At 43.8% G+C, this 25,822-nt stretch overlaps 1 protein-coding gene across 1 annotated transcript in view; it reads left to right on the top strand.

The window, feature by feature from the left end:
* Positions 1–1,033: 1,033 nt before the first annotated feature.
* Positions 1,034–25,822, top strand: part of LOC137332550 (fibroblast growth factor receptor 4-like) — a 54,238-nt gene continuing 29,449 nt past the window's right edge. The window contains exons 1-2 of the mRNA XM_067996462.1: positions 1,034–1,910; positions 9,828–10,116. Coding sequence (XP_067852563.1) covers positions 10,011–10,116 — 106 coding nt within the window. The 5' untranslated portion in view covers positions 1,034–1,910; positions 9,828–10,010. The remainder of the gene's footprint in view (positions 1,911–9,827; positions 10,117–25,822) is intronic.

Raw genomic sequence — 25,822 nt, 5'->3', positions numbered from 1 at the left:
AATTTTATGCTGATGTTAGCTGATCTCAACTAGGGTGGCCTAGGAGTTGCTACAATGGCTTCATTACTCTTGGGCTTTGGGAGTGGAAAAATCAGAAGGGTTCTATCCCAGATAAAAACCAGATCCGACTTGGCACCCAACAATCAAATAGCTTGTCGACGCTTGCTGTCTCGGCTCATGGATGAAGAATAGGCACTTCGGGGAGGCATCACAGGGCAGCAGGCCCAGTGGAACAGCACCCAGTGCGATTTAACACCTCCAGGGAGGTATCAAAGGGAACAGTAACCTAAATGAATCAGCGCCTTCTGGGAGGTATTGGAACACAGCCAGCACAGGAACTAGCACCTACAAGAAAGGAGGGGAGAAATACAAAAAAAAAGAAATACAAAAAATACAAATTGCCAAATCAATACCTCTGATCAAGCTTCCCTTAGGAGTGGGAACTCAACCAGATTGTTAGCAAGAGGGGGCAGGACTCGAGGAGGAGTGGGGCATGGGAAGTGTTTCCACATCATTCAAACCAACTTCTGGGCAAGCAGAGTAATGTGTGAGAGAGGAAAATGACAATAAAGATTATTTATATATTATTTTAAATGTCAACTTTCACTCACAACTCCCCTTGAATACTAAAGATATGTGAAGAATTCCCTCTTTGTCAATCTCTTTACTTGGAGGGCCGCAGTGTTTTATAAATGACTATGTACTGTAGCAGAAAGCAGGTTGTCATTGTTGCAGCGAGGAGCCTGCATTGAAAAGGGTTAATCCCATTCTCCACAGATAGGACAAACGCTACCTTTTCTGCTTCTAGTGTGTGAAAGGATTTTAGTGCAGAGCTGGGGGGTAGGGGGAGGTGCCAGGGGATTGGAGCCACCCCCTCTCTTTCAGCTCCCTTTAAGAGGTATTGTTACCTCAGAGTGAGTGAGAGATAGAACCTTCCAGCAAACAGTGGGTGTAACGCGAGAGCTGCTAATTGAGATTTCTAATGCTGCTGACCCCTTCAGGGCACAGGGTTTGGCAATACTGACTCAGTCAGACAGTGTGCAGAGAGAGAGCTGAGAGAACAGGCTGGGGAACTGTTAGCTCTGCAGCTACCTCCTGTGTACAGTGCAAGTGCAAACTGAAGCGCTTCTCTCTGGGAACAGCAATCCCATTACCAGGAGCAGGACGGCTTTGTGCTATATAGTTAGACTGAAAAACTTCTTCTTCTGTGATCCAAGTGCGTAAACAACCATCTTCCCGGCTAGAACTTTGTGTTGTTTACTTTGGACTTAACTGTGTAGCATATTTGCGACTGCCAGAGTATGAAGTCTGAAGGCTGTAAAGGAGGTGCTATCAGTTAATGCTGACTCCTGATTGTGCCAAAGATTCACAAGTTGCAGCAGAATTTAATTTTTGTTGTAGCAGTTATATTTCACAGGAATTGCTGGGACAGCCAAAGAGGAGTGAACTTTTCTGGGATCATCCAGCTGGCATTAAGCAGAAGGAGCCTTTCCTGGAGACTTGGAGACAGGGATTGGAAACTATTATTGGAGCTCAGGTTTAGTTCTTCAGCTCAAACTCTTCTTGGTGTCTCTGTGCCCATCTTCCTCTCCTCCCTTTGTGCAACGGTGGCACCGGTCTCCCATTGATGTAGAAGACTCTCTTTTGATGTGTTTGAGACTGTGACTCAGACTGACCGACTGGTGTACAGGTACTTGGGAGAATTTCTGGAAGCCTCCTTCTTGTCAGCGTGTCCTGGGGGGAGTGACAATTGGTGGGGTTTACTTGTGTGTGAATTCCTTGCATCATCACACAAGCACCTTGATGGAGTGAGACATTGTATGGATCAACCAGCCACTGTAGCCAAGGTCTGAAGCACTGCTTCTACAGTTAGTAATTTCCCTGGGACGGCTCTGAAGATTCTCAAAGAGGTAGGTCTCCAGCAGTAAGCAAACAGTGGTGATGATACATTTATTTGTGTGTGCATATATGTGTGTGTTTGTGTGTATGTATATGTGTGTGCGTGTTTGTAAGAATATATAAATCTGTGCAGGCAGAAGCCTCGCAATTGCAATGTTATAAACACCCTCTTCTGTAACAGATCGTGACCAGCCAGCTGTGCTGTGAGTATATAGTCCTCAGGGGTGGACTGGCCATATGGGAAATTGAAAGATTTCCCGAGTGCTTCTGTGAATGATTTCCATAGCGCTGTATTATTGGTGCCCCCCAGATTTCTGTGAGAATTCGAAGAATCCCCCGTTTCAGGGAAGCCAGTCCGCCCCGATAGTTCATTCTTTCTTCTCTTTATATAGAGCACTTGGTGCTGTATAACTGGGAAAAATTTATTAATATTATGCTGTGATTATCTGGTTTTAGGCGCTTAGATGGTATTGAAGTGCAATAGTTACTTCAGACAGTTATAGCAACTCCCATGAAGTCCTCAAATTTTTAGGGCGCTTGCGAGGAATGCCCCATATGCGTATCAGAACAATATGATGGCAAAGTGGAGAGCATTACACAGTGCATTAAGGGGCATGTAATCTAGAACACAAACCAATGAAAGGTCAAACCTGAAACATCAGGTTGACTGTTTTCTCCGCTGATTCCGATTTGTAGTAATGCCATTTTATTTATTACAGCTACATGAAGATTCAAGATCAAATGAATGAAAGCAGTGAGTTACGCTGCTTTCCTTCTTTCTGGTTGGTTGATGGTTGTAGTATATAGCAGGGCATAACATCAGGACCCTGAAGAGATGACACAGAATAAGATTCTGGCTGCTGTGAAAGTGTTCAGTGAAATAGATCTTAAATTTAATCCTACAGTACATTAAAGTACAGTACAGTACCTGGCCTGGGAATGAGTGTGGGGTCACAACTAAGAATCTCTTCCAAACAAAACAAAACTCAAGACGGGTGCAGTCAGTAACAAGAATTTATTTGTGATATTTTTACTAGACTCTTTTCAATGATTCTTCTACTAATGTTAATTGAAATGAACTTGCACTGCTTTACATTGTAAAATGAGTTCTAACCTTGTCCGTTGCATGAAGGTGTCAGTTTGAAACAGCGCATTCTAACCAAGGCTGGTGCTGTAGTTGGGACTTGTATCTGAATGATATCATACATAGAGCTGGGTTTTCAAAACAGAAAAAAAGTTAGTCTTTAGCTAGTATTATATGTATTTACAGAAATAATACTTCCTGACTGCAATTTCCTGTCTATAGTTTTCCCCTAGTTATTTTTAGCAAACTGTAACTCCCACTGTCCCCCTTCTTGAATAGGTCTCATTACAAAATATTGCTTACATGCACCTGTCCCCATCACCTGCACTAATCCTCCCTGTAATCAGACACAGAGATACACTAACTCACAATCACCAGCTTGTATCCACATTTATCATCTTACCCATTCACACATTAACTCATAGGAACACGAATCTTACTCCTTTCCAGTCTCAAGATGACTCACTTTTTATTTGTAGTGAGACTGAACCATCTTGCTTTCTGTTGGAGAGTTCTAAATGAGCTGTCAGAAATATCCCACTCCCATGCTCAGGACATGTTGGTGTAGTTTTATAAAAGTCATTGCCTTGCCTTGATAAGGAAATCCATATGGTCAGAATTAATTGAATGAGATTTGACCTTTTGGAACTCAATGAGGAGATGGTTATAAATCAAAAAGATCGACCTCATTCAGACTACTTACAGAAAATCAACTTCCTTAGAGGAAATGGATAGTCCCTATCAGATGAGAGTAGGCTCCAGCTAGTGCTTGATATGAATGATGCTTTTTCCAAAGCATATTAATTACTGTTTAAAGGTACCTCCAGTGGAGAGGCTAGTACTGTAGAGCCCTCTTAATGCGTATTTGAGTGATTGTTGTGGGAGAGGTTGTTCCTTGCAAGGTTTATTTGTTCCTAAATGAAATCATTGCAATAAATAATCAAGCAGAGGTACTATGCACTCATGATTTTACAAGATACCTCATAAAGTCTATTAAAATGCACCCAAACCTACAGCAACCAGCTGTCCTGAAGTGTAACAGAAATACTTTGCAAGACCTACTGCACGTGATTGAGTCACAAAATGCTTCATAAAATTGGCCAATGTGCAGGCCAAGTAAATCTATAGAAGGTGGGGAGGTCAGAGGCTGTGCTGTCGAAAGTCGGTGCATTCCATCACATCATGAATTTTGTGCATGTTTTATCGGTGTATTACCTCTCCCCTGCTCCCCCCCCACCCCCCAGCCCCACAACTAGCCTGGATCACTTTTACTTAAAGTAAAAGGGGCTCCCTCAAAAGTTCAGCTCATTAAGGTAGTGTGTCTGTGGGACATACAGTCCAGGAACATCACAGTTTTGATGCCTCATCTTAGGTAGGGCAATAGATAGAGTATGGCTTCAACTCCTTTGGGTTAAGGACAGGAAAATCTACACTGTTCAGGGCTCCCAATCCCCATCCCCTGATCCCAGCTAGAAGTGCACATGTGTGGATGTTGGGAGAATGACAACAGGGCAAGATACCCAAAGATAACCGGCACCTATGGAACCGGGCTCAGAAAAGACTTTAAAAGGGGAGGTGAGAAGGTTTGCAGAAAAGAGCGAAGAGTTTTATTTGAAGTGTCAGCTAATGTTGGTCCATATTGTTCTGACTGTGGGGAACAGATCAGTGCTGACTATGTTACTTATGTTAATTTTTACAAAACGTATTGCAAATATCCTGGAATTATTAAAATTAAATCTCATTCCATGAATCAGAATGCTCAGCGAGTTGATATTTAACCCTTTTTAAATGTGTTCTAAGGTTGTATGTAATCTGGGTCTCTGGCCTGCAATGATGGTCTTTTAATCTAGCTCAGAGGCAGTGCAATCACACTGGTTTGTTTTACTTTGTTTGTACACTTCCTTTACAATGGAGCAATGTGGTTTGATTGATAGCAGAGTGAGATACCTAGACCTAAAAGATGAGTGAGTACTTGTAATATAGCAGGTGTATGGTACAAGGGAATCTTCTCAGGCTGTTCTCTAAAGGAGCAATGTGATCACAGGCTTTGGCACTCATATACCTGGCAGGTTTAATCAACATTCAACCAGTGAATGGTATGCTTGATGTTGGTGGTGTACGTATGGGTGCATGTGGGGGTAATGGTCACAAGATAATTACAGATAAGGAAGACTATTTTGCCCATCATAATTTATCCATCCAGAGAGATCCTAACATCACCCCATTATAGCATCCAATTGATTCCAGAGTTTTTTGCCTCCACTACTCAATTTGGGCGTTTATTCCACATGTTGATCACTATTTGTGTGAAGAAGAATTTCCTGATATCAGTCCTAAAATTACCTTTTACTAGTTTGAAACTGTGTCTCCTAGCATTATTCCTGCAGTTTAATTTAAAGTAATATTCCAGGTAAACTTTACTTGCAATATCTGTGTTTGGAGCGGGCATATTGCTCATGTGCCTACATTGGCTCCCAGTCCGGGAACGCCTCGATTTTAAAATTCTCATCCTTGTTTTCAAATCCCTCCATGGCCTCGCCCCTCCCTATCTCTGTAACCTCCTCCAGTCCTATAATTCTCCGAGCTCTCTGCGCTCCTCTAATTCTTGCCTCTTGCGCATCCCCGATTTTAATCACTCCACTATTGGCAGCCGTGCCTTCAGCTGCCTAGGCCCTAAGCTCTGGAATTGCCTCCATAACCCTCTCTATCTCTCTCTCTCCTCTTTTAAGATGCTCCTTAAAACCTACCTCTTTGACCAAGCTTTTGGTCACCTGTCCTAATAGCTCCTTATGTGGCTCGGTGTAAAATTTTGTTTGATAACGCTCCTGTGAAGCGCTTTGGGATGTTTTACCATGTTAAAGGCGCTAAATAAATGCAAGTTGTTGTTGTTGTATATCTTCCATATGAATACTTGGAGGAAGTATTCATTCAGAATATTTACTATTATCTGCTCATCCTCATAGTATAACCTATCTTACTGCACTTTATGCATAGCTCACACCGGCTGATCGTGGACAGGGAGGGGAATGCTCAGTCTGGGTCCCAATCTGGGCCCTATCTGTCTTTTTCACTGTGTATGAGCCTGGGTTCTGTCTGTTTTGCTCACTATCTGTGCCCGTCTGGAGTCTGTCTGTCCCACTTGCTCTGAGTGCAAGCCTAGGTCTATCTATCCTGCTCAGTCTGTGTACCAGTCCTGGGTCTATCTGTACCACTTACTCTATGTGCTATTTGGGGCCCGTGGTATTTATACTGGATGGGAGGAGTAACATTGTAACTACATATCCCCATATGGGCGTTCTTTGGTTTGGCTGAGACCAAGGGAACAATTTTAACCTAACCCACCCATTTAAAAAATAACGGGATTGGTGCAATGCTAGTTTTACACCCTGCCTAATTTTAACTCTGATGAAATCAATGGAGAGCAAAATTGGGCAGAGTGTAAAACCGGCGTTCCACTCAATCCCGTGGGATTCCTGCCCAGCGAATTAGGTTAAAATTACCCCCTAGGTACCAATTCATCAATATCAAGGTGACTTGACCCACATGTTCAGAGGAGTGAGTTTTCTGATGTGAATCACCAGTTTCACATTCTATTTTTTAACGTATTTCCCATCAGTTTTCTCCTCATCTCTGCTGAGGATGTTGACTCCTGGCATGGGCACTCTCCAGTACTTTGTCCAAGTAGTCATTAATCATGTCTGAGCTTGATGTTAGTATAGCAGACTATACAACTGTGGGAGGCATCACAGCCAAACACCACCCTTGTCTTCAAGCACTTCAGAAGTTCCTTTTCTTCACTCAGACGTACTGAGACTAAACGTAGCACCTTTACTCAACTGAGGATCAAATCTCGGATCTTCCTGATCTGTATGATTCACTGAGTAAACGTGTTGAACTATCAGGGGAGCCTACAGATAAGTTCACTGAATACCAAAGACCATGCCCACATCACTGTGGCACATCTTCGGTAGGGAAAAAGGAGAGTACGGAACAGGCTACAGGAGGTTACGACAAGGAGCCAGCTCGGAATGCCATGTGGATTTTATCTCTAATTATTCAGAGAACAGCTTGCACAAGCTGACAAAAAGGGCTCTGTCTTATTCCACTTGACACTTGACAAATGCTAGACAAATGACAAACGTAAGAGATAAACAACTAGTGTTGAGGTATCGGAGCCACAGGCTTCGGGGTTTCAGGAGGGGATGGTGGTAGTTAGTGGAAGGGTGTATGGAGGGGGGGGGGGGAGGGATTGTGCTCTGAACCATGTTGGAAAGTAAGAGGCTTCTTTGTCAACACTGTGATAACAGCAGAATGAACAGATGGCCCTTGATGGCCCAGACAAGTGAGAGCGGACGATAGAAGAATTACTCCCCTGTCTTGAGCAAAGCTCTTTTGGATCCTGACTTTAAAACAACAGGAAGAGAGAGTGAGAGAAAGACGGACACGCTCTTTTCGCTGGACAGAGGGCCCGCTGTTAGTCAAGATTGGCTGCTTTCACAACTGTTTGCTGTTGTACTCCCAAGTTAAAGAAAGTAATCAAGCATACAGCAACTTATCCTGTGATCTTGAGTCGGGGGGGATGTTGTCCCTTTCAAAATCAGGGCTGACTCTTTGAAACCACTACAACGTCCAGTGACTGGACATTGTATATGATATAGGGCCTTGTTAATAGGAGGAGGTGGCATCCATTTAACGAGCTGCATTAGCTCAGCCACCTGTGCAGTCCCTACTTTTTGTACAGCATCTCTTTTTTCCCAGTTTCCTCCCCCACCTTCTGAAGGTGCAGAATCATGACCATGGGTGCCAGTCACCCTACAATACCTTGCCCATGAGCCTCAGTAGTAAATGCCAGAAAGCTATTCAACTATGGGAGCATCACAACTGATCCAAAATCTTTCCTCATTCAATATCCACCCAAATGCTCTTCCAAGGAGGAGTTGATGGACAGTGGGCAGACATAGAAATCCAGGTTGATTTTCTCTCTCTACAGCCAAAGGCCAGTTATAGCTCCTCCTGCCGAGGTTTAGATTAGTTAATTTAATACAGACCAGGAAGCGAACCTGGGACCTTCCTGGTGTGTGCGGCTGAGTGCCACATTGGGCAATGTATTTACCCACTAAACCATGAGTGGGCTAATAGTGCCTTGTTAACAATGGGATCGTGAATTTAAAGGGCAACATTAGCTTGGTAAACCCATGCAATCTCGGCACGTTAAAAGGGTCCCTTTAAAATCTTGATAAACGGAATGCTTCGCTGTCCAGGCTGAGGATGGGGCTTTAGTTGTGACCATGTAAAACACTGACCATGGTCTTAAGGAGCAGAGTGGTGTTAGTGTACATTGCACTGGACTTTCTGACTCAATTAAATAATTAATTATCCAAGCCAACCCACAAGGTGACAGCCTCAGTATGCAGCACAATCACATTTGCTACATGCAAGAGTGTGGGCATATTTCAGGATTCTGAGATTGCATGCCGGGATGTTTCATTAGACTTTCCATCAACAGACTCTTATCAATGCCAGGACTCACAGCTAAATTAGTAAATACAGATATGAATGTTTAGAGGATCCTGAGCAGCAAGCTCTGACCTCGTTCAACAGCAAAGGAACCAATTCTCCAAGTGATACAAGCTTACTTTGACTCATTTTAATTTTGCTTTTTGTTTTAAGAAGAGAATGGTGATAAAGCATACAAGTTAGATTGTGAGTGCGTGGGAACATGACTGTAGCACAGACTGGTAAAAGAACAAATGAAATTCATAATAATGTTCCTTTTCACATAATAATGATCAACCCTAGGAATGAACTTTTTGGGTAGGGTACTGGAGGCAAAAAGATTGGAATCTTAAAAAATAGCTGGGTTCTTTGATGGGGAGAATGTAGTGTCTTTCTGAATGGATGAACTAGGATGGGTCAAATAGACTTCCTTATCCATGTTTGTCAGGTGATCCTATGCACAGTAGAGTAGGACATAAGTTATAATGTGCAAATGTCCTTCCACTTGAGTTGAAAGTATGTTAATATGTAATTCAGACTACAGAGGTCTCGTCACATGAATAAAGCCACTATCAAAGGAGAAACAGGAGCTGAGAGAAATTGTGGGGTAGATTTTCAGATTCACCGCCTGGCAGTAATCCGGAAAGGTGGATTACACACCCTTTATAGAATACCCCCAATCCCAATTTTCATCCTATTGATTTCAATGGAATAAAAATCAGGTGAGTTCTGTAAAGGGCAGGCGATCTGCCCGCCAGATTATCACCCAGTGCACCGAAGATGAAAATCTATCCGAGGGTCAGTAATTGAGGTTTCGTTTAGCTTTGTACATCCTGCACTGGAGATGGATGCAGTGTTCACTGATGTCTACACGATAAGGAACAGTTTATGACAAAGTTGCGTGTAATGTCAGACACACTTACCGATAATTTCCCCTATTTAGGCTAGTCAGTGGTAATCTCATATAGATACCAGTAATAGGAGAGAAGGAAGCTGAACTTGAGAAACCCTGATATCTTCTCATGTATTCATAGAGTCAGAGTCTGATCCCAATGAGATAAGCATGGGCCATGAAATAACACAAATGATTTCCTTCTCGTTCCTCTTCTTCCCCCATTCCTCTGCCCACTTCACTAGATAACTAGGGATCATGAACATAAACCCACTATAACCCCACCAGGAACAGTTGGACAGACCCATCGCTAAAACATTGCAGATGGGTTCAACTGTTTCAGTCTGTGTAAAATGCAAAGTAATGTTGCATTAACTCTCAAGGTACTTGGTGGAAATACCAAGTTCGCGGAGGGAGCTGTTTATTTTGATCTGATCATTTTATGTTCTTTTCCAGCAGGCTGCCAGCATTTGAGGAACTGAGCCAAAGCCCCCTGCCAATGAGTACATAGAACAGCTGAAATACAAAGAGTTGGGGGCCCCTCCATCCCCCAACATCACCAATGAATGCCCAGAGTAGCTGAGATACAAAGATTTGGAGGGTTTATAATTCCTTTGATTTTCAACCAAAAGAAGAGGAATGAGCCACGTGTTGTACAAACTGTGTCTCTACTTGTTCACCTTCATTACGCTCACTGTGTCGAGGCCCACAGTATCACAATTGGAAGTGAAGACCACTCAGCCAGGTAAGACAAATATATAGGTATTCATTTAATATTACATGCTAATTCTCCATCAGAGCTCTCCAAATGGCTCAGTGGGTAAAAACACCATGTGGTATACTAAGCCTATAGACCGAGAAGGATCAATCCTTACTTAAGTCTGAGTTAAACTAGTTCTGGATCAAATAATGCTCCTCTACTGGCTGGTGAACTGGACTTCACTCCTCTGTCGGCTCCTGGGCTGATGTTTGCCCATCACTGGCTCTAAGTTGAACCTCCACTCCCTTGCTGGTTCTTGAACCAATCTTTGTCTCCCACTGCTTCTTGCCTGATGGCCTGCCCCTCAAGACAACTCCTCTGATATTGGACTGTATCAACCTCTACCCTAAGAACCTTCCTTGCCTTGACTAGCTCTCTGCCCCCTTCATTAATTAGCCCGCAAGTACCTGCAGAATGGTCATTTGGCTGAGGTACAACAGGGTTGCTGTGGGCAGTGAAATCATATCCCAATGTGAGTCATTGGGGTAAATTTTAACCCCCAAGAACAGGTGGGTTGGGGGTGGATGGGGAGTAAAAATTCTCCGTTTTCGGAGCGGAACCACAACCTGCCTACAACGCGCCTACTTCCAGGTTTGACCTGACGCGTTTGGACGCGTGCGCACTTCTGAATCCCGGAAGTGCCGGCGGGATGATATTTAAAGGGCCAATTGAGGTACTTAAAGTGCTTAAACCTGTTAACTTTTTGTGTATTGACTTACACAAGCCATTTTAAATGCTTCTGAACGTGTCTCCCATGGCCTTTGAAACACGCCATGGAAACAAAGGCGAGTTGTAGTCGGCCCTCATTTGGACCTTTCAACCAGTGATTGACCCTCGTGAAGAAAAGGTGAGTTTTTGCAGCAAGGAAATCAATTCTCTCGGGAAAAACCTTTGGCTGGGAGTTCTTTGTGTTTAGACTGAGTTCACACTTGGTTCACACTCAGAAATCTTGTGTTCAGATATATTTACCTACATTTTGGACCCCCTCAAACTAATAGCATCAGGATAGGGGGGGCGCAATGGATTTATTCAACATTACATCTGAGGAGAAGGCACATCACCATCCGCAGCAGGCATGGTGTGCAGTTCTGGGTGTTGGAGGTGTGCCACAAGGACCTGCAGAAGAGAAGGGAGGGGACCAACGGAGGGGCCGACGTCGCAGAAGGCACTACCCACGTGAGAGGGTGTACAGGCAGAGGCTGAGCTTTCTGGACCTCTCTGAGGAGCAATGCCTAAGCAGGCTCAGATTGAGTCGCTAGGTGGTTTCATGCAGAGCTGCTACTGGCTGGGCCTGGTGGGCACACATTGCCTGTCACAGTTAAAATCGCACTGCCCTCAATTTCTTCCTCTCCAGATCCTTCCAGGGCGCCACCGGTGACATCACCAGGATCTCTCAGTCGTCTGCTCATAAGTGTATACGACAGGTCACAGATAGCTTGTTTTGCAGGGCATTCGATTACTTCTACTTCCCCTGCGACCATATCAGCCAGACAGAGAGTGCAGTGGGTTTCCACTCTCTGGCTGGCTTCCCACGGGTACAGGGCACAAATAATTGCACACACGTAGCAATCCGAGGACCTGCACATGAGCCAGGACTGCTCATCAACCAAAAGGGATATCGCTCGATCAATGCACAGCTGGTTTGTGACCACTGGAAGAGGTTTCTGCAGTTGTGTGCCAAATTCCCTGGCAGCTGCCATGATTCCTTCATTTTGCTCAAGTCCAACATCCCAGAACTCTTCCACGCACAAAACAGACTTAAGGGCCGGCTCCTTGGAGACATGGGAGATCTGCTGCAGACGTGGCACGTGACACCTATGAAAAACCCCACTGAGACACAGCAGCGGTACAACAACAATCATATCATCATCAGGTCTGTCATTGAAGAACAGTTCTTCAACCATATGTGCACCCATTGTAAACGCACCCAATGGGTGGCATGAAGTCTTGGTGTTCATGATGAAGCACGTGAAAGGGCGCTTTCACAAATGGGACTCAAGAATGGGCAAGACGTGGCAGTGGTGGTGAGAATTATAACATTTAATGTGAATGTAACAAAGAACAAATATAAATGAAAAACATAACATTCTGTCAGACACCCTTGTGCACATCCTTGGTGATTACAAAACCTACGCCTTTCTCTTCCTAATACTTTCACGTGGTGCATCCCCTGTGGCTTGAGCAGAGGTAGTGGCAGGTTGCTCAGGTCCCTGCCCTGACTGCTGCGATGCTTCGTCCGACACCCTCTGGATTTTGAAACCCGTGAGGGCCCCGCCAAAGACTGCTCCATGTGCATCTGTGCAGGGGTAGACGCGGCCATCTGGAGAGGAGGCAGCATTGGGGTACTGGTTGAGGGGGAGGCAACGGGTGAGACATGGGAGCGCTTTGAGTGGAGTCCCCACTTCTATATCCCCTCTTGCCATCACCTCTCTCCCGGGCCACGGCCACATCACTCCCACCCCTCTGCTGGACAGTAGCTTGAAGCATATCTGTGACGCATTGTAAGGCCACTGCTAAAGTATCTGTCTGCTTGTTTAAGGCGGCAGAAAAATTGGCACCCTGAGTCCGCATGGCCGTTGTCATGACCTGAATGGACTAATTTGTGAGCCGTGCTTGAAGCTTAATGGAGGCTGCCATTCTCCATCACAGACATTCCCGCATTTAACTGCGCCACTATTCCATTAATGCTGGCGGTGGGCTCCTCCATCCTCTCCACTATTGTGGAGAGTGTGCGTGGCACGCCTTCCAGTACCTCGCAAAGATGCAGCTGTACCTCTGTCATTCTCCTTCTCAACAATGGCCCCCGGGGTTCACCATCTGCGTCCAGCTGAGCAGATCTTGGAGAGGAGACGCCCCCCGACGTGGACTCCCCACAGCTGCCCCTGCCACCAATGTCTGCTTGTGCTCACTTGTGAGTGGTGAATCACCAGGTAACAACCCAACTAACTATATACCAGGACCCACCGAGGTTTGAGTATCTGCGCTAGTGCGTGGCTAGATATGATGTGACGGAGCGCCCTCGGAGGCAGGGAGCTCCTCTGAGGAATCTCCCTCGTCCACTTCAGCATTCCTTGAAGGCCCTGGAAGAGAACATAAAGCAATATTAAGATTCATCGCAAAAGTTATTTTGTGATGAGCATACTGAGGTGTGCAACAGGTCAATCATTGATAACATCAATTCATGATATGCATGAAGGATGTTAAAGTTCTATCACCAGACTTTTGCGGGGTACCAGTCTCGGCATCTCCGATAGCCAGGCATTCAACTGTCTGGCTGAGCTCTAAGGCCTCCTCCTCCGCCTCTTGTCAGGGCTACTATTTGCGGTGGACCCCCTCCAGTCCTACTCCTCTCCTGTGCATTTTGCGCTCTCTTCTCCTACAAGGAGGGAAAGGACAGACGTGTGAGTGTGAAGGGTCACCCAATGAATGCATTGTTTTGAATGAGGCTGCCAATGAAAGAGATGTGTCAGAGGGTAAGTATCAGACAGATTCACGACATTGCATGAGGATTGGATTGAGTAGGAGTTGTGGGTTCACAAATGGGGAGGTGAGGAGGTGCACAGAAAGTGAAGGTAAGTTGATAATGAGCCTTAAAGGGGTGTGAGGTATGATGTGATGGAGTAGGCTTGGTAGGACAGAGTGAGGTGAGGTGTGGTATTGTACACCACAGAATGTAGGGAATCAGTTACTGTACTCACTTTTCCTGATCTGGTTAGATCATTGAAACGTTTCCTGCATTGCATCCACGTCCTTGAAACAGTGGTCCTGCTGCTCACCTCCTCCACCATATCGAGCCGGGCCTTCTTGGTGGCAGGGGCAGGGTGCTTCCTCCGATCAGCCGAGTACAGTATGTCCTTCCTGCTCCTCAACCAGCTAGTAACAACTCAAGAGAAGAGTCAGTGAACCGGGGTGCTGGCCTTGACCTTCCCTCCATCAGAAGGTCAGAAATGGGGATGTTCGCTGATGATTGCACAGTGTTCAGTTCCATTCGCAACCCCTCAAATAATGAAGCAGTCCGAGCCCGCATGCAGCAAGACCTGGACAACGTCCAGGCTTGGGCTGATAAGTGGCAAGTAACATTCACGCCAGAAAAGTGCCAGGCAATGATCATCTCCAACAAGAGAGAGACTAACCACCTCCCCTTGACATTCAACGGCATTACCATTGCCAAATCCCCCACCATCAACATCCTGGGGGTCACCATTGACCAGAAACTCAACTGGACCAGCCATATAAATACTGTGGCTACAAGAGCAGGTCAGAGGCTGGGTATTCTGCGGTGAGTGACTCACTTCCTGATTCCCCAAAGCCTTTCCACCATCTACAATGCACAGGTCAGGACTGTGATGGAATACTCTCCACTTGCCTGGATGAGTGCAGCTCCAACAACACTCAAGAAGCTCAGCACCATCCAGGACAAAGCAGCCCGCTTGATTGGCACCATCCACCACCCTAAACATTCACTCCCTTCACCGCCGGCGCACTGTGGCTGCAGTGTGTACCATCCACAGGATGAACTGCAGCAACTCGCCAAGGCTTCTTCGACAGCACCTCCCAAACCCGTGACCTCTACCACCTAGAAGGAGAAGGGTAGCAGGCACATGGGAACACCACCACCTGCACGTTCCCCTCCAAGTCACACACCATCCCGACTTGGAAATATATCACTGTTACTTCATCGTCGCTGGGTCAAAATCCTGGAACTCCCTTTCTAACAGCACTGTGGGAGAACCTTCACCACACGGACTGTAGCGGTTCAAGAAGGCGGCTCACCACCACCTTCTCAAGGGCAATTAGGGATGGGCAATAAATGCCAGCCTCGCCAGCGACACCCACATCCCGTGAACGATTTAAAAAAAAGCTCCATCTCGTTAAATTACTCCTTTTTCCCTCAAAACCCATGGTTGCAATGGCCCTTTCAATACTCTAGTTCCCAGCACGTCATTTGGGTGCGCATTACGCCTGCAGCGCAGCTTGGAGACGGGAAATCTGGAAGCCACACTAAGGGCCTTCAATTGAGTCGCGATCGCTCGAGACAACACACGCATAATTTTTCCGTGTTTTCCATGGGCGTATTGATCCCCCCCACCCAGCTGAGTTCCCGCCAGTATGTTAAAATTATGTCAGGAAGGAGGGGTAAGAAAAGGAAACTGATTTGTGAGATTTTAACAAATGTTCTCTGCTCACTATAGAACTGCAATATATTACTCGAGCAGTTCTACAGGATTTGAGCACGTTGAGGGACTGCACCTTGAGAGAAAGGATCTCTCAACAATGTTTTTTTTTCTCTCTGCTTTTTCCAATAATTGTGTCCCCTCCCTACCACATTTTCTAAAAGTGCTGATTCTTCGCTGGGGTAAGGCTTCATGGGCACCACTCACCTTTCGATAACTTGCCCAAGTAGCCATTCTTCATGTGTGAGCCTGAACAGTGACTACTGGTGACCTATTTGACCATGGGGAGCACCACAGCTAAGCCCTATTCTGTCCTCACCTGACATCTACACATATGCATTTCCAGCTGTAGTTACTGGCTAGCAATGAGGAATGGCATCCCTCTTTGATTTCCCCTCCATAATCAACCAGCAAATTGCAGCACCACCACCGCCTGCACTCTGACTTAAATCAATGAAACCAGCACAGACCAAGGATCAAACTTCGATGGTTAAGGGAGAGTATAAGGATGTAGTTCAGCATCTGCTGTTCGAGGTTACCATTCCATGCTGAGTTTGCTACTCCTGCTCTGTCTAGCTCAGCTATTCACTGATTTACTGTCTTAACCAGGTGAATTATTAGAAGACCCTTAACACATTATAAAATATTAATTAATACATAATAAAAATGATAAATATTTTTTTTAAAAACTTGGATTCTCTAAGACCTGAATCTCATAGAGGAAATGAATTGGTCAGGAGACAGCCATTTTAAGGTTGTTAAGGAAGCAGTGTGTGGTTTATAACAAGTAAATATTTCTCGGCATGCAAAGGGTTAAAGGAGGACTATCAGGACGTGGTGCGGTTACTGAGGGATTTGCTGCATGAGATCTCATTAGCCTGTCTCACATGCTGCCCCCAAAGTCTCGACCCAGAGAGAGGCCTTTGTCCACAGAAATGCGCACTGTAATCTAGCCTGCTTTTGAGTGGTGGCCCAGTTATTGTCCCTGGGAACTGTGTACATTTGTGTATAAAGAGCACCCGCTCAGGCTCGATTCTGTGTGTCACTCTATCCTTCAATGTTCTGGGCTATAATGTGAGATTTGTGGCCCCAGGCCAAAACCTATGAAGGAAAGGGGGGTGGGGGGAAGGGAAGAGAAGCGGGCCTGCCACTCTGGAAAGGACAATCCAACCCCCCGCCCCACTGCAGTCTGAGGCACCAGAAACAGAAGCTGTCAGTTTATTATGAATGGAGTGAGCGTCTCACACATAGCAGCCTAGACGAGGCGTGGAGTTCACACGGCCTGCAAGCAACTCTACTCTGCTCCTCTTGAATGGAGGGCGAAGGAGCTTGGCTAATTTTCAGGAATATTTAATTGTTGCAGACATGGAAGCCAATTAAGGGATGCTTGTTTAGTGAATAGTAGGCTCTTGGTTGCTGAAGGAGTATCTCTGTCTCCCTCTCCCCAGTCCCCCCTTCCCTCACACTTAGGTATACTAGTGCTTTTTTTGAATTGTATAAAACTCAAAAGTTCAATTTCTTCATATCAGTGAAAGTTTTCACAATGCACCTTCCAGATACACTTTCATTTTAAATCTGTTTTACGCCACAAATGTCGATAGGCAATCTAGCCATTTTGTTATGCTGATTGCGTTGGATTGAACTAATTTATACCACTTGCGTCAATTGCACATTGTGTCCTAATTAGTAATAGTACCACCAAACTGCGTCTAATGGTTAAATGTACATGAAAAACATCAAACAAAACTGAGATTTACATCTATGTTCTTGTAGTCTAAATAGAATTTATTCGTCTGTGGAATATGGAGTTTGTCATCGTCACGAAGTGGCCCACAACCAGTTAAATGGTCCCCTTGCCTATGGAATGTATCCTACAGTGACCAGCTGAGCAGTCAGGATCTTAGTTATTGTCAGCCAAACATAGTTTATTCCCAAAAGAAAACAAGGTTCAATTGCAAATCCAGTCAGCCGAGACCCACTGAGTGTCAATACCTGCAGCAGTATGGGAGAAAGGTACATCTGTGATACTAGATCTGTACCTGTGTTAGTATGTAACTGATTTTGGACCCATACCCATGTCAGTATGGGGGACTTGTACATAAATGGTGGCGCATCCATACCTGTGTCAGTCTGGGTAAGTTGTAAATAACTGGTAGTTATTTACAACTTGTCAGTTTGCAAGGGTATGTAACTAATACTAGACTTGTACCCATGTCAGTATGGAACAATTGTATATAATTGATACTAGACCCAGACCCGTGTCAGTATGGAAGACTTGTACATAAAAGAAACAAAGAATGATTTGCATTTATATAGCGCCTTTCATAATCTCAGGACGTCCCAAAGCGCTTTACAGCCAATGAAGTACTTTTGAAGTGTAGTCAGTGTTGTAAGGTAGGAAAACACGGCAGCCAAATTGCGCACAACAAGATCCCACAAATAGGAATGTGATAATGACCAGATAGTCTGTTTTATCGTGATGTTGGTTGAGGGATAGACATTGGCCAGGACACCAGGGAGAACTCCCCAGCTCTTCTTTGAAATAGTGCCATTGGATCTTTTATGTCCACCTTGGGCTTGAACCCATCAAAGAGTGCTTATTGCTGCTGTGACCTGAAATTATAATTTTATAAAAATAGAGACCATTAGAATAGAAAGAGCAGAGACAAACCTAGGAGATGGTTCAACACCAAGCTGTGAGCAGGCTGAGAAGGTCAATGGAAGGCCTCGTCCACGCAGGTGGTGTGTGAAGATTGAAAGCTGTTTACAGAGAGCAGCAGGAGATAATGAGAAGATCGGCTAATAATGCAGCATTATTCAAGAGCTACACAGAGGAAGACTCCTGGGGGAGGTAGTTTAAATCTTTCCTTTAACAAATTAAAAGGTTAGTGTGGGGATTAACACCATTTTCAGCTCTTGTCGCTCTGGGTTACAGTACACTCAAAAAGATCCCCTTCTGGTGGATCAAGGTAAACTCCCAGGTTCTACCTTGATGTTCAGGAAAAAATTAGAGTAATGGGCTATACACCTGTTGTGAGGTTTCCTCTTGCTGTTTACTCAGTCGGCACTTATTTAATGCCAGTCTGCTTCACCTGAAAGCATGAGCTCTTGAGGGATATGGCACTGAGTGCCACCGGTCCTCGGATACTTCACCCTGGTACGAGCTTAGACAGTGAGTTGTGGTGGGCTATTGGACCAGTCCAATCCCATGCTCAACCAACATCCGCACTCGCCTGCTTTCTAGCAGGAAGCACTGGATCGTTTCCCCTTTACTAGTCTGGGGAGCTGAGGCCAATTGGTAAACCCTAAATACTTCTCTGACTGAGTTCAGCTAACTCAACAGATTGGAGATTGAACTGGGACCATCTGGTCTGCATAGCTTAGTGCTGTCAGTGAGTCCCTATATTGATTTAGCTGATCCTTAATCAGGACTTTCCACCCCATTGGATGACACCATAACCTTTAGAGATGTAAAATGGCTAATGTACTTTTTGATGAATGTTTGTTACTTAATTTTTAAGATGTAGCTTAAAAATCTCTCTGAAAAGCAGGTTCTGTCTCAAAAATAATGTAAAATGCATGAATTAGAATCTTATACAATTTTTAAAAATTTCTAAATGCTGAATTAGTGTTAAAAGGAGTTTTCCTTTATAGTGGAATTGTTAGTGGTATTAAGTGTTACTGTAGCAATATCACTGCTGACAACAAGTTTAATTGGATAGCTCTTTCGAAGAGCCGGCACAGGCACGATGGGCCGAATGGCCTCCTCCTGTGCTGTACCTACTATGATATACTATGATTCTCATGTTCCACGATGCTGAACTGAAGCAGAGTAACATTAAATAAATACCAGCTGAATGTCATTAAGGAAACTCATACAAGAACTTGTAACTAGCTAGATATGCTGAGTCCCCATGTTGCAATCGAATTACATATTTCTCCTAACATTTAGGAGATATGTTTTAATAACAATAATATTGTTAAGGGTACAGGAGGGGGAGAAATTACTTTGCATGTTAAACCCTTTTCCCTAGAATATCTTTCCCCGTAGTAGCCTCAGACAATTCATAAGGCTAAAAGGCAGGAATCACTCCTCCAAAAAGAATAAATAAGTGTTGTGAGTTTATATGACTCTGCAGTGGGAAAAGAGCTGAGCCACTAGAAATAATCTCAGAGCAGATGGGTCTGCACCCTGGTGCAATAGAGCCAACATACTAAATAGAACATTAGAGTAGGTGGATCTGCACCTTGATACAAAGCAGGAGCAATAACTGTTATTGCCTCAGTGGGATACTTTCTGGGCAGACTGAGATTCTGAAATGACCAGAATCAGCTGCTGCAAAAACCTCACTGCAGTACCATCATGTTGGATGCCTCATTGCAGCAGGTGCTTCACTTGGTACACTTCAAAGTGTTTTGATTTTTTAAAATTAACTCTCATTAAAATTATCATTAAAAAAAAACTTGGTGTTGGCAGACACAATGAAAAACTGTAATGTCAGAACATGACCCATTGCACAATCATGCCCTCCACTACTTCTATATCCTGGATAAAGTGTCTAGCAAAGGATCAATTTTGAAAGATGCTGTGCTTTCCACACTTGAGATTTCTTTCTGCATTTTTGTCACTTCCTTTTTCTTTCTTAGTTTCCCAGTTCTTTGTTCTTTAGAAAGATTTTGAGCTGTTCCAGTTACCAACTTTGAGTGTCCAACCTGAAATAGGGAATGCTATCAACATGCTGTGGAGTATATATCAATCTCAGGTCTATCACCAAAAGCACCATGTATCACTCTCACACTCTCCCTGTGCTCCTGATTAGCAAAATACACACTACGATAGTGATTCCATCAACCCAGGAAGCCTTAGACCAAGGTCTGTTTTCTATTAGGCAAGTTAAAAGGCACCATGAGCAGGTTGCATTTTATTCATAATTTTAACTGGCAGTCTGCACCTCTTTAACACAGCTGGAGATAAATGACATCTTAATAAACTTCTTCATGTGTCAGAGTTGGAAGAAGAGGTAGCTTTGTCTGCCTCCCAGTATGGGACTCAATCTCTCTGTCATTTTGAGAAGGAATCAGGGAATTCCAGGCTAGTGCCTATGGAGAAAGGCGGGCTGGCTTTGACTCTTGTGTTTGTTGTTGCCATGCTCCCAGAGGGCAGAGATTAACACTTGGTGACCCAAGAGTGGCCTTGCTTGCTGCCAGCTGGGACAGCAAGCTAGGGAAAGGCAACTGCTCCTGGAAAAAAATCTGAGACTAAAACAGTAACTTCTAATTTGAAGATACAGGCAGGAGACAAGGGAAAGGCAGCAGCTTCTGACGGGAAGCTGGGATAGCGGTCAGCTGGAAAGCACAGGAAGGAAGCAGCCTTTCAATCCATTTTGCAAAAGACAAAATCTATGTGGGAAAGCATGGATGAGATAAAGAGGCAGTTGAACTAGCACAAAAAGATTTCTCTGATTACAAGACAGGATCTATTTATGCAAAAAGTCTCCTTTTACAAAGTGTCAATATTAAATCAATTTTTTTCCCGAATTTTTTTTCTTCCAATTTTCTCCGTTCTGCTCCCATGGGCACCAGCTGCCTTATCATACCTCACCCAAATCACCATTATTCATTTGTGAACCTTGATAGTGAGTGACAGCAGGTTATCTGATCGTAAAGGATACCACAGCACAGCCCAATTCTGTCCTCCCTCAGCATCGTCAGGCTCATTTCTTAACAGGAATTAACATTCAGGATTGTGTATGCTGGCTGATTTCCCCATCCTTAATTCCAGGCTGAGTTAACTGAGGCTAATCATACCACAGGTGCAGCTGAGATCAACAGTTAACAAAAATTTAATCTGGGACATTGCTAGCCTGTATGACTCAGAGTTGAGAACTTCACCTTTGAACCATTGAGACAATTTATCCAGTCAATTCCAATACTAAAATTCAAGATCTATTAATTTTTAATCCAGTATCTAATTTAATCCTTTTATTTCCTTCTCTAACTTCTTCTCCAATTTTCTCCCCTTACCGTTCCTCTCCTAAAGTTGATGACTTATACTACAATGTGGGGGTGAAAATTGCATTGCTCCCATCGACAGCTAATATTGCAAGATTGCACACTCCCAGCCTGCAATTTTACATATATTAAAGTTAACAGATGGGACATTGTGGGCGGGGATTGTGCAATTTTGCAATATGAGTGGGTACAGCAGAATTTTTACTCCATGGTTCCATGGATGGCAATTCTCCACCATCTCACCCAAATAGCCCTTCTTTATGAATGGGCCTAGACAAGTGAGTATTAGTGGGCTATTAGATGATGGGCGATCTTGCTGAGTCCACTTCTGCTCTTACATCAGTGTACACCCAACAGAGGTCACTGGACAGTGATCCCAAATAGAAACCCTGATTCCTCCCTAGCCCAAGAATTTTGAGACTAGTTCTCGTACTCTACTGCCCTGGCTGAGATCAGTTTGCTCAATCCAGAACAAATCTGTACGGCTTAGCACCATACCATGCAGTACATTTACCCACTAAGCATTGAGGGGACCCTCATCAAATGTACTTTAACAGTAAGGCTGAATACTTAATCAACTCCAACAGTAAAATGCTGGGTCCAATTGATTCTATCAGACCCTGACCTTTCCATGAAAGTTATACTGGGATATGTTTAGTTTTTATTCACTATGGGCAAAATTTTTCAAGCCCCCACCACCACCACTAGTTGGACCTCGAACACAGCGTGCAGCTTATCGGAAAATTGTGGGTGCTTTGGCTGTGATTTTCCATCCAGTGATTTCTATGGATGGGAAATTACGGGAAATATGTTTTTCGGAAAATGTTATTCTATGTGTACGGTCCTGGCACCAAGCACAGCTATCTATTGTTTAAATCTTTTCTGCATTATAGCACATTAGAGCATTGTCAAAGGTGTCTTTTAGTACATAGGGATAACTTAGTTACTAAGTACAGGGGACCAACCCTCCTTTTCCTCCTTTGCTCAGGGCTTTTTAGTAGAAGATAAATTATATTTCTCAGTGGGGAACCGGAAGTGCTGGTCACTGGGATTGAAGGTCTTCGTTCAAATTTAGCACTTTTTAAACAATCCAACTTGTGTGGTATTGCCATGGCTACAATACCAGAACCTTATTTTACTAAACATCAAGTTAAATATTAAAAATGAAATATTTTTTGTACCTAATCTCGCTGGTACACCCTTCAAGTACATTATCGTGATTGCCTGTATGACTGATATAAACCAAACCAATAAAACAACAGAAAGATTACTTTCAGCAATCAGTTACCACAAAAAGTGGGGTAGCCCTTTAAATTTTCAGCTCTCAGAGAAGGGGGAGGGGCTGTTGGTGAGCATTGATGACTTTGGGTCTAGCTGCAATGATGCCAGCTTTGCTATTATTTCTGTCCCCAATTGCTGCTCTTCCCTTGCAAGTTGAGCACTGTGCTATTTTGCTCAGAATATGGCCAAGAAGTGACTTTTGGGCACTTTGAAACCACACCCCTCAAGTATTCCACCCAAAGGCTTTGACTTTAAGCTCTGTCAGAGGTTGACGTGTTTGTCAATGGAGTTGTCAGGTTTCCTAGTGAGTGACCTCTTCCCTCCAAGACACCCGCAGAGTCTCAGCCTCTCACTGCACCCTGTCCTATAGAGTAACGTACTTTTGTCCTTGTCACTGTGGGGTTGTTGGCTAAGGTTGAAAGGTCATACCTCAGCAAGCAGCAAATCATTCCTTCTTGTCAACCCATGTCAGGCACTGGGTCGTGACCCTTGAGGGGGGGGGGGGTGGTGGGGAGCTTGATGATGAGAAAGACATTGATTTTCAACAAAAAGCACTGCTGTATCACATACATTTGAAGAGATTGAGCTTTCTCTGACCAGAACTCTGTATAGAATGGCCAGTCTAATTTTTAAACTATAGAATTGTGGCTGCTGGTGCAGTATAGTATCCTGACTCCTTAAGCAGAAAGGTTAAATACCAAAACAGAGAGTGCTTAAGTATTATCTAGCACCTCACTCTCACTGTGGAATACTTGTTTGGGTATACTGATGTAGGCACTGACACCTTTGTGTCACCCATTCACTGTTTGGTGCAGTCAAATAGATATCTGTTTCATTTAAATGAACGCCTGTCACACATTTGTGGGCACAGTTAAAGAAAGAGACACCGTGGCCATTTCCTCTCAAGGGATGAAAATGCAAAACAAGAAAATTGTTATTAATAAAATGTAAAGATATCATAGAATGTTACAACACAGAAAGCCAATAAGTCTGTATGAAGCTTTTCTCTAGGAGACACTAGTCTAATTCCACTCTTCTGCTTGCTCACCATAACTTTTAATATTTCTCTTTTTCATGCAACTATCTAATTCTCTTTTAAAAGAATTTATGGACTCTGCTTCAACAATAATTTGTGGCAAAGAATTACAAATTCTAACCATCCTCTGTGTAAAGAAACATTTTTCAAACCTCCCGTTTTATTTTTTTTTGCGACTATTTTGAATTTTTGCTCTCTTATTACCAGCTCATTGGTCAGTGGAAACAACTATTCACTATTTACCAGATCATAATCTTGAAGACCTCTATCAAGGTAGAAAAATTTGCAGGGCTGTGGGGAAAAAGCAGGGGTGAGGGACTAATTGGATGACTCTTTCAAAGAGCCAGCACAGGCACGATGGGCCGAATGGCCTCCTTCTGTGCTGTACAATTCTTTGATTCTAGGTCACCCCTTCTCAGCTTTGGTGAAAGGAGGGCTAACTTCTCAAATCCCGCTTCATAACAGTAATACCTCATCCCTGTATGATCATTGTCGGGACCAGCATGATGAAAGCTTGCTGATTTTGCCATAGTGTGAAACTGATGCCTCCTCAGACTAAGTACAGTGTCTGTGTCCAAAACATTCTTTATCTCGCTCTGACGTTATGAAAATAAGTGACCATGGCTGCAATCCTGTAACTAAAATAAAGTTAGGCCAGTGTCATCCTACAGCCTCCTGACCAATCCCAGCTGAGAAAAGTCGAATGATCAAAGCAACGTTCGGACGTAAAGCCCTCAACAGAGTTTAATGCACTTTGAAGTGTTTGTACTCTGAAGGTCAGTGTTATCTCAGGAATGCTGGGCAGGATTGATAAGGGCTGTGATTGTGTCCCAGTTCTATTGTACTCACATTCAAATGCCCCTTTGACATCTTTTGTATTTTATTTTTTTGCTCAGTCACAGAAATAGCTCACTTTCACTGAATATTAATTGGAGTTGACCAACAATCTGACCTGTTTTATTTCATGAATATGCATTGAAACAACTAAATCAAGGGAGAAATTCAGTTTTGTTTTGAACATCTAAAATTGTGAAAAATAACTGATTGCAAAAATGTTTAAACTTTACGTGGGACAGCTTGAGAGAGAGATGACCCTTGAGTTTACACATATAGCTTATCAAGCAGGGGGAGGTGATCCCTGACTTTATATGAGATATAGGGATAGCAATGATTGAGGAGAGGACTGTTTATATGTTGAAGGATGAGTCCTAACTTCAGAATGACATACCTCATAGAAATGATGAGAACAGGATATTGTGCAGCATATGCAGATAGGTGAAATACAGGGAAACACAGGATAAGGTGATTAAAATTAGCACTCCTTGTACATTATCAAACTGTTGGACTGGAGAAGAGAAGGGAACCCTCAATGTTTTACCATTACAGAATATGAGCTAGAATTAGCTTGGAATTGGCTCAGATTTGACGAGTTCACTTATTCCCTAAGTAGCCAAGTCTTCTCACAATCTCCTTCCATCTGTACTATCTTGGCTAATCCTATGCAGCTGTAAAACAGAGCTACAGCTTCCAGCCTGTCACACAGTGCAGCCAACATTACATACTCACTAACTGTTTTGTGTTTGGTGCTTAAGGAGAAGAATGACTTAAAAAAAAATCCCAAGAATTTCCCTTAGGAATTAGTGTCACCTGTTTGGGTGGAATGGTCCCATGCAGAATGGTGTTTGTTGTTGGATTTGGCTGATGCCTCATTATCCTTCAGCCTCATTACTGACCCTGGTGCAGATAGAATCACTGGTTTTGTTACCATAATTAATTCAGGATAACAGGGACCAGTTCCAGCTACAAAGGGAAAGGCTTTTTAGTCAACTCTAGGAGCAGTCGTCTTCCTTCTTCCAGAGGATGTATCAACTCAGGCATTCCCTGTGCCCAGGCTGGAATTGTGCTATTTCAAGCATTTCCAATAACCTGTCTGGTATTTTATAGGCTCAAGCATTCGTTGTGCCCAGTGCTGTACAGGTTCAAGTTTTCCCTATGTCTATACTACTATTTTACAGGATTTGGTATGTAGCCCAGACTGTATTGTACCAGATAAAGGTATTCCTAGCCAAGCCCATATGGTGAAATTTAGAGCTCTCAAGGGTGGTCTAACTTACCCTGTCTCACACAGAGCCAGCAGATGATCCAAAATGTTTCTTGATCTTTGTGAAGAAACCATCTTTTAATCCTC

This window comes from Heptranchias perlo, chromosome 14, assembly GCF_035084215.1.
Source record: "Heptranchias perlo isolate sHepPer1 chromosome 14, sHepPer1.hap1, whole genome shotgun sequence".
NCBI classification, from domain to species: Eukaryota; Metazoa; Chordata; class Chondrichthyes; order Hexanchiformes; family Hexanchidae; genus Heptranchias; species Heptranchias perlo.
This window is presented reverse-complemented; position numbering and strand designations above follow the sequence as displayed.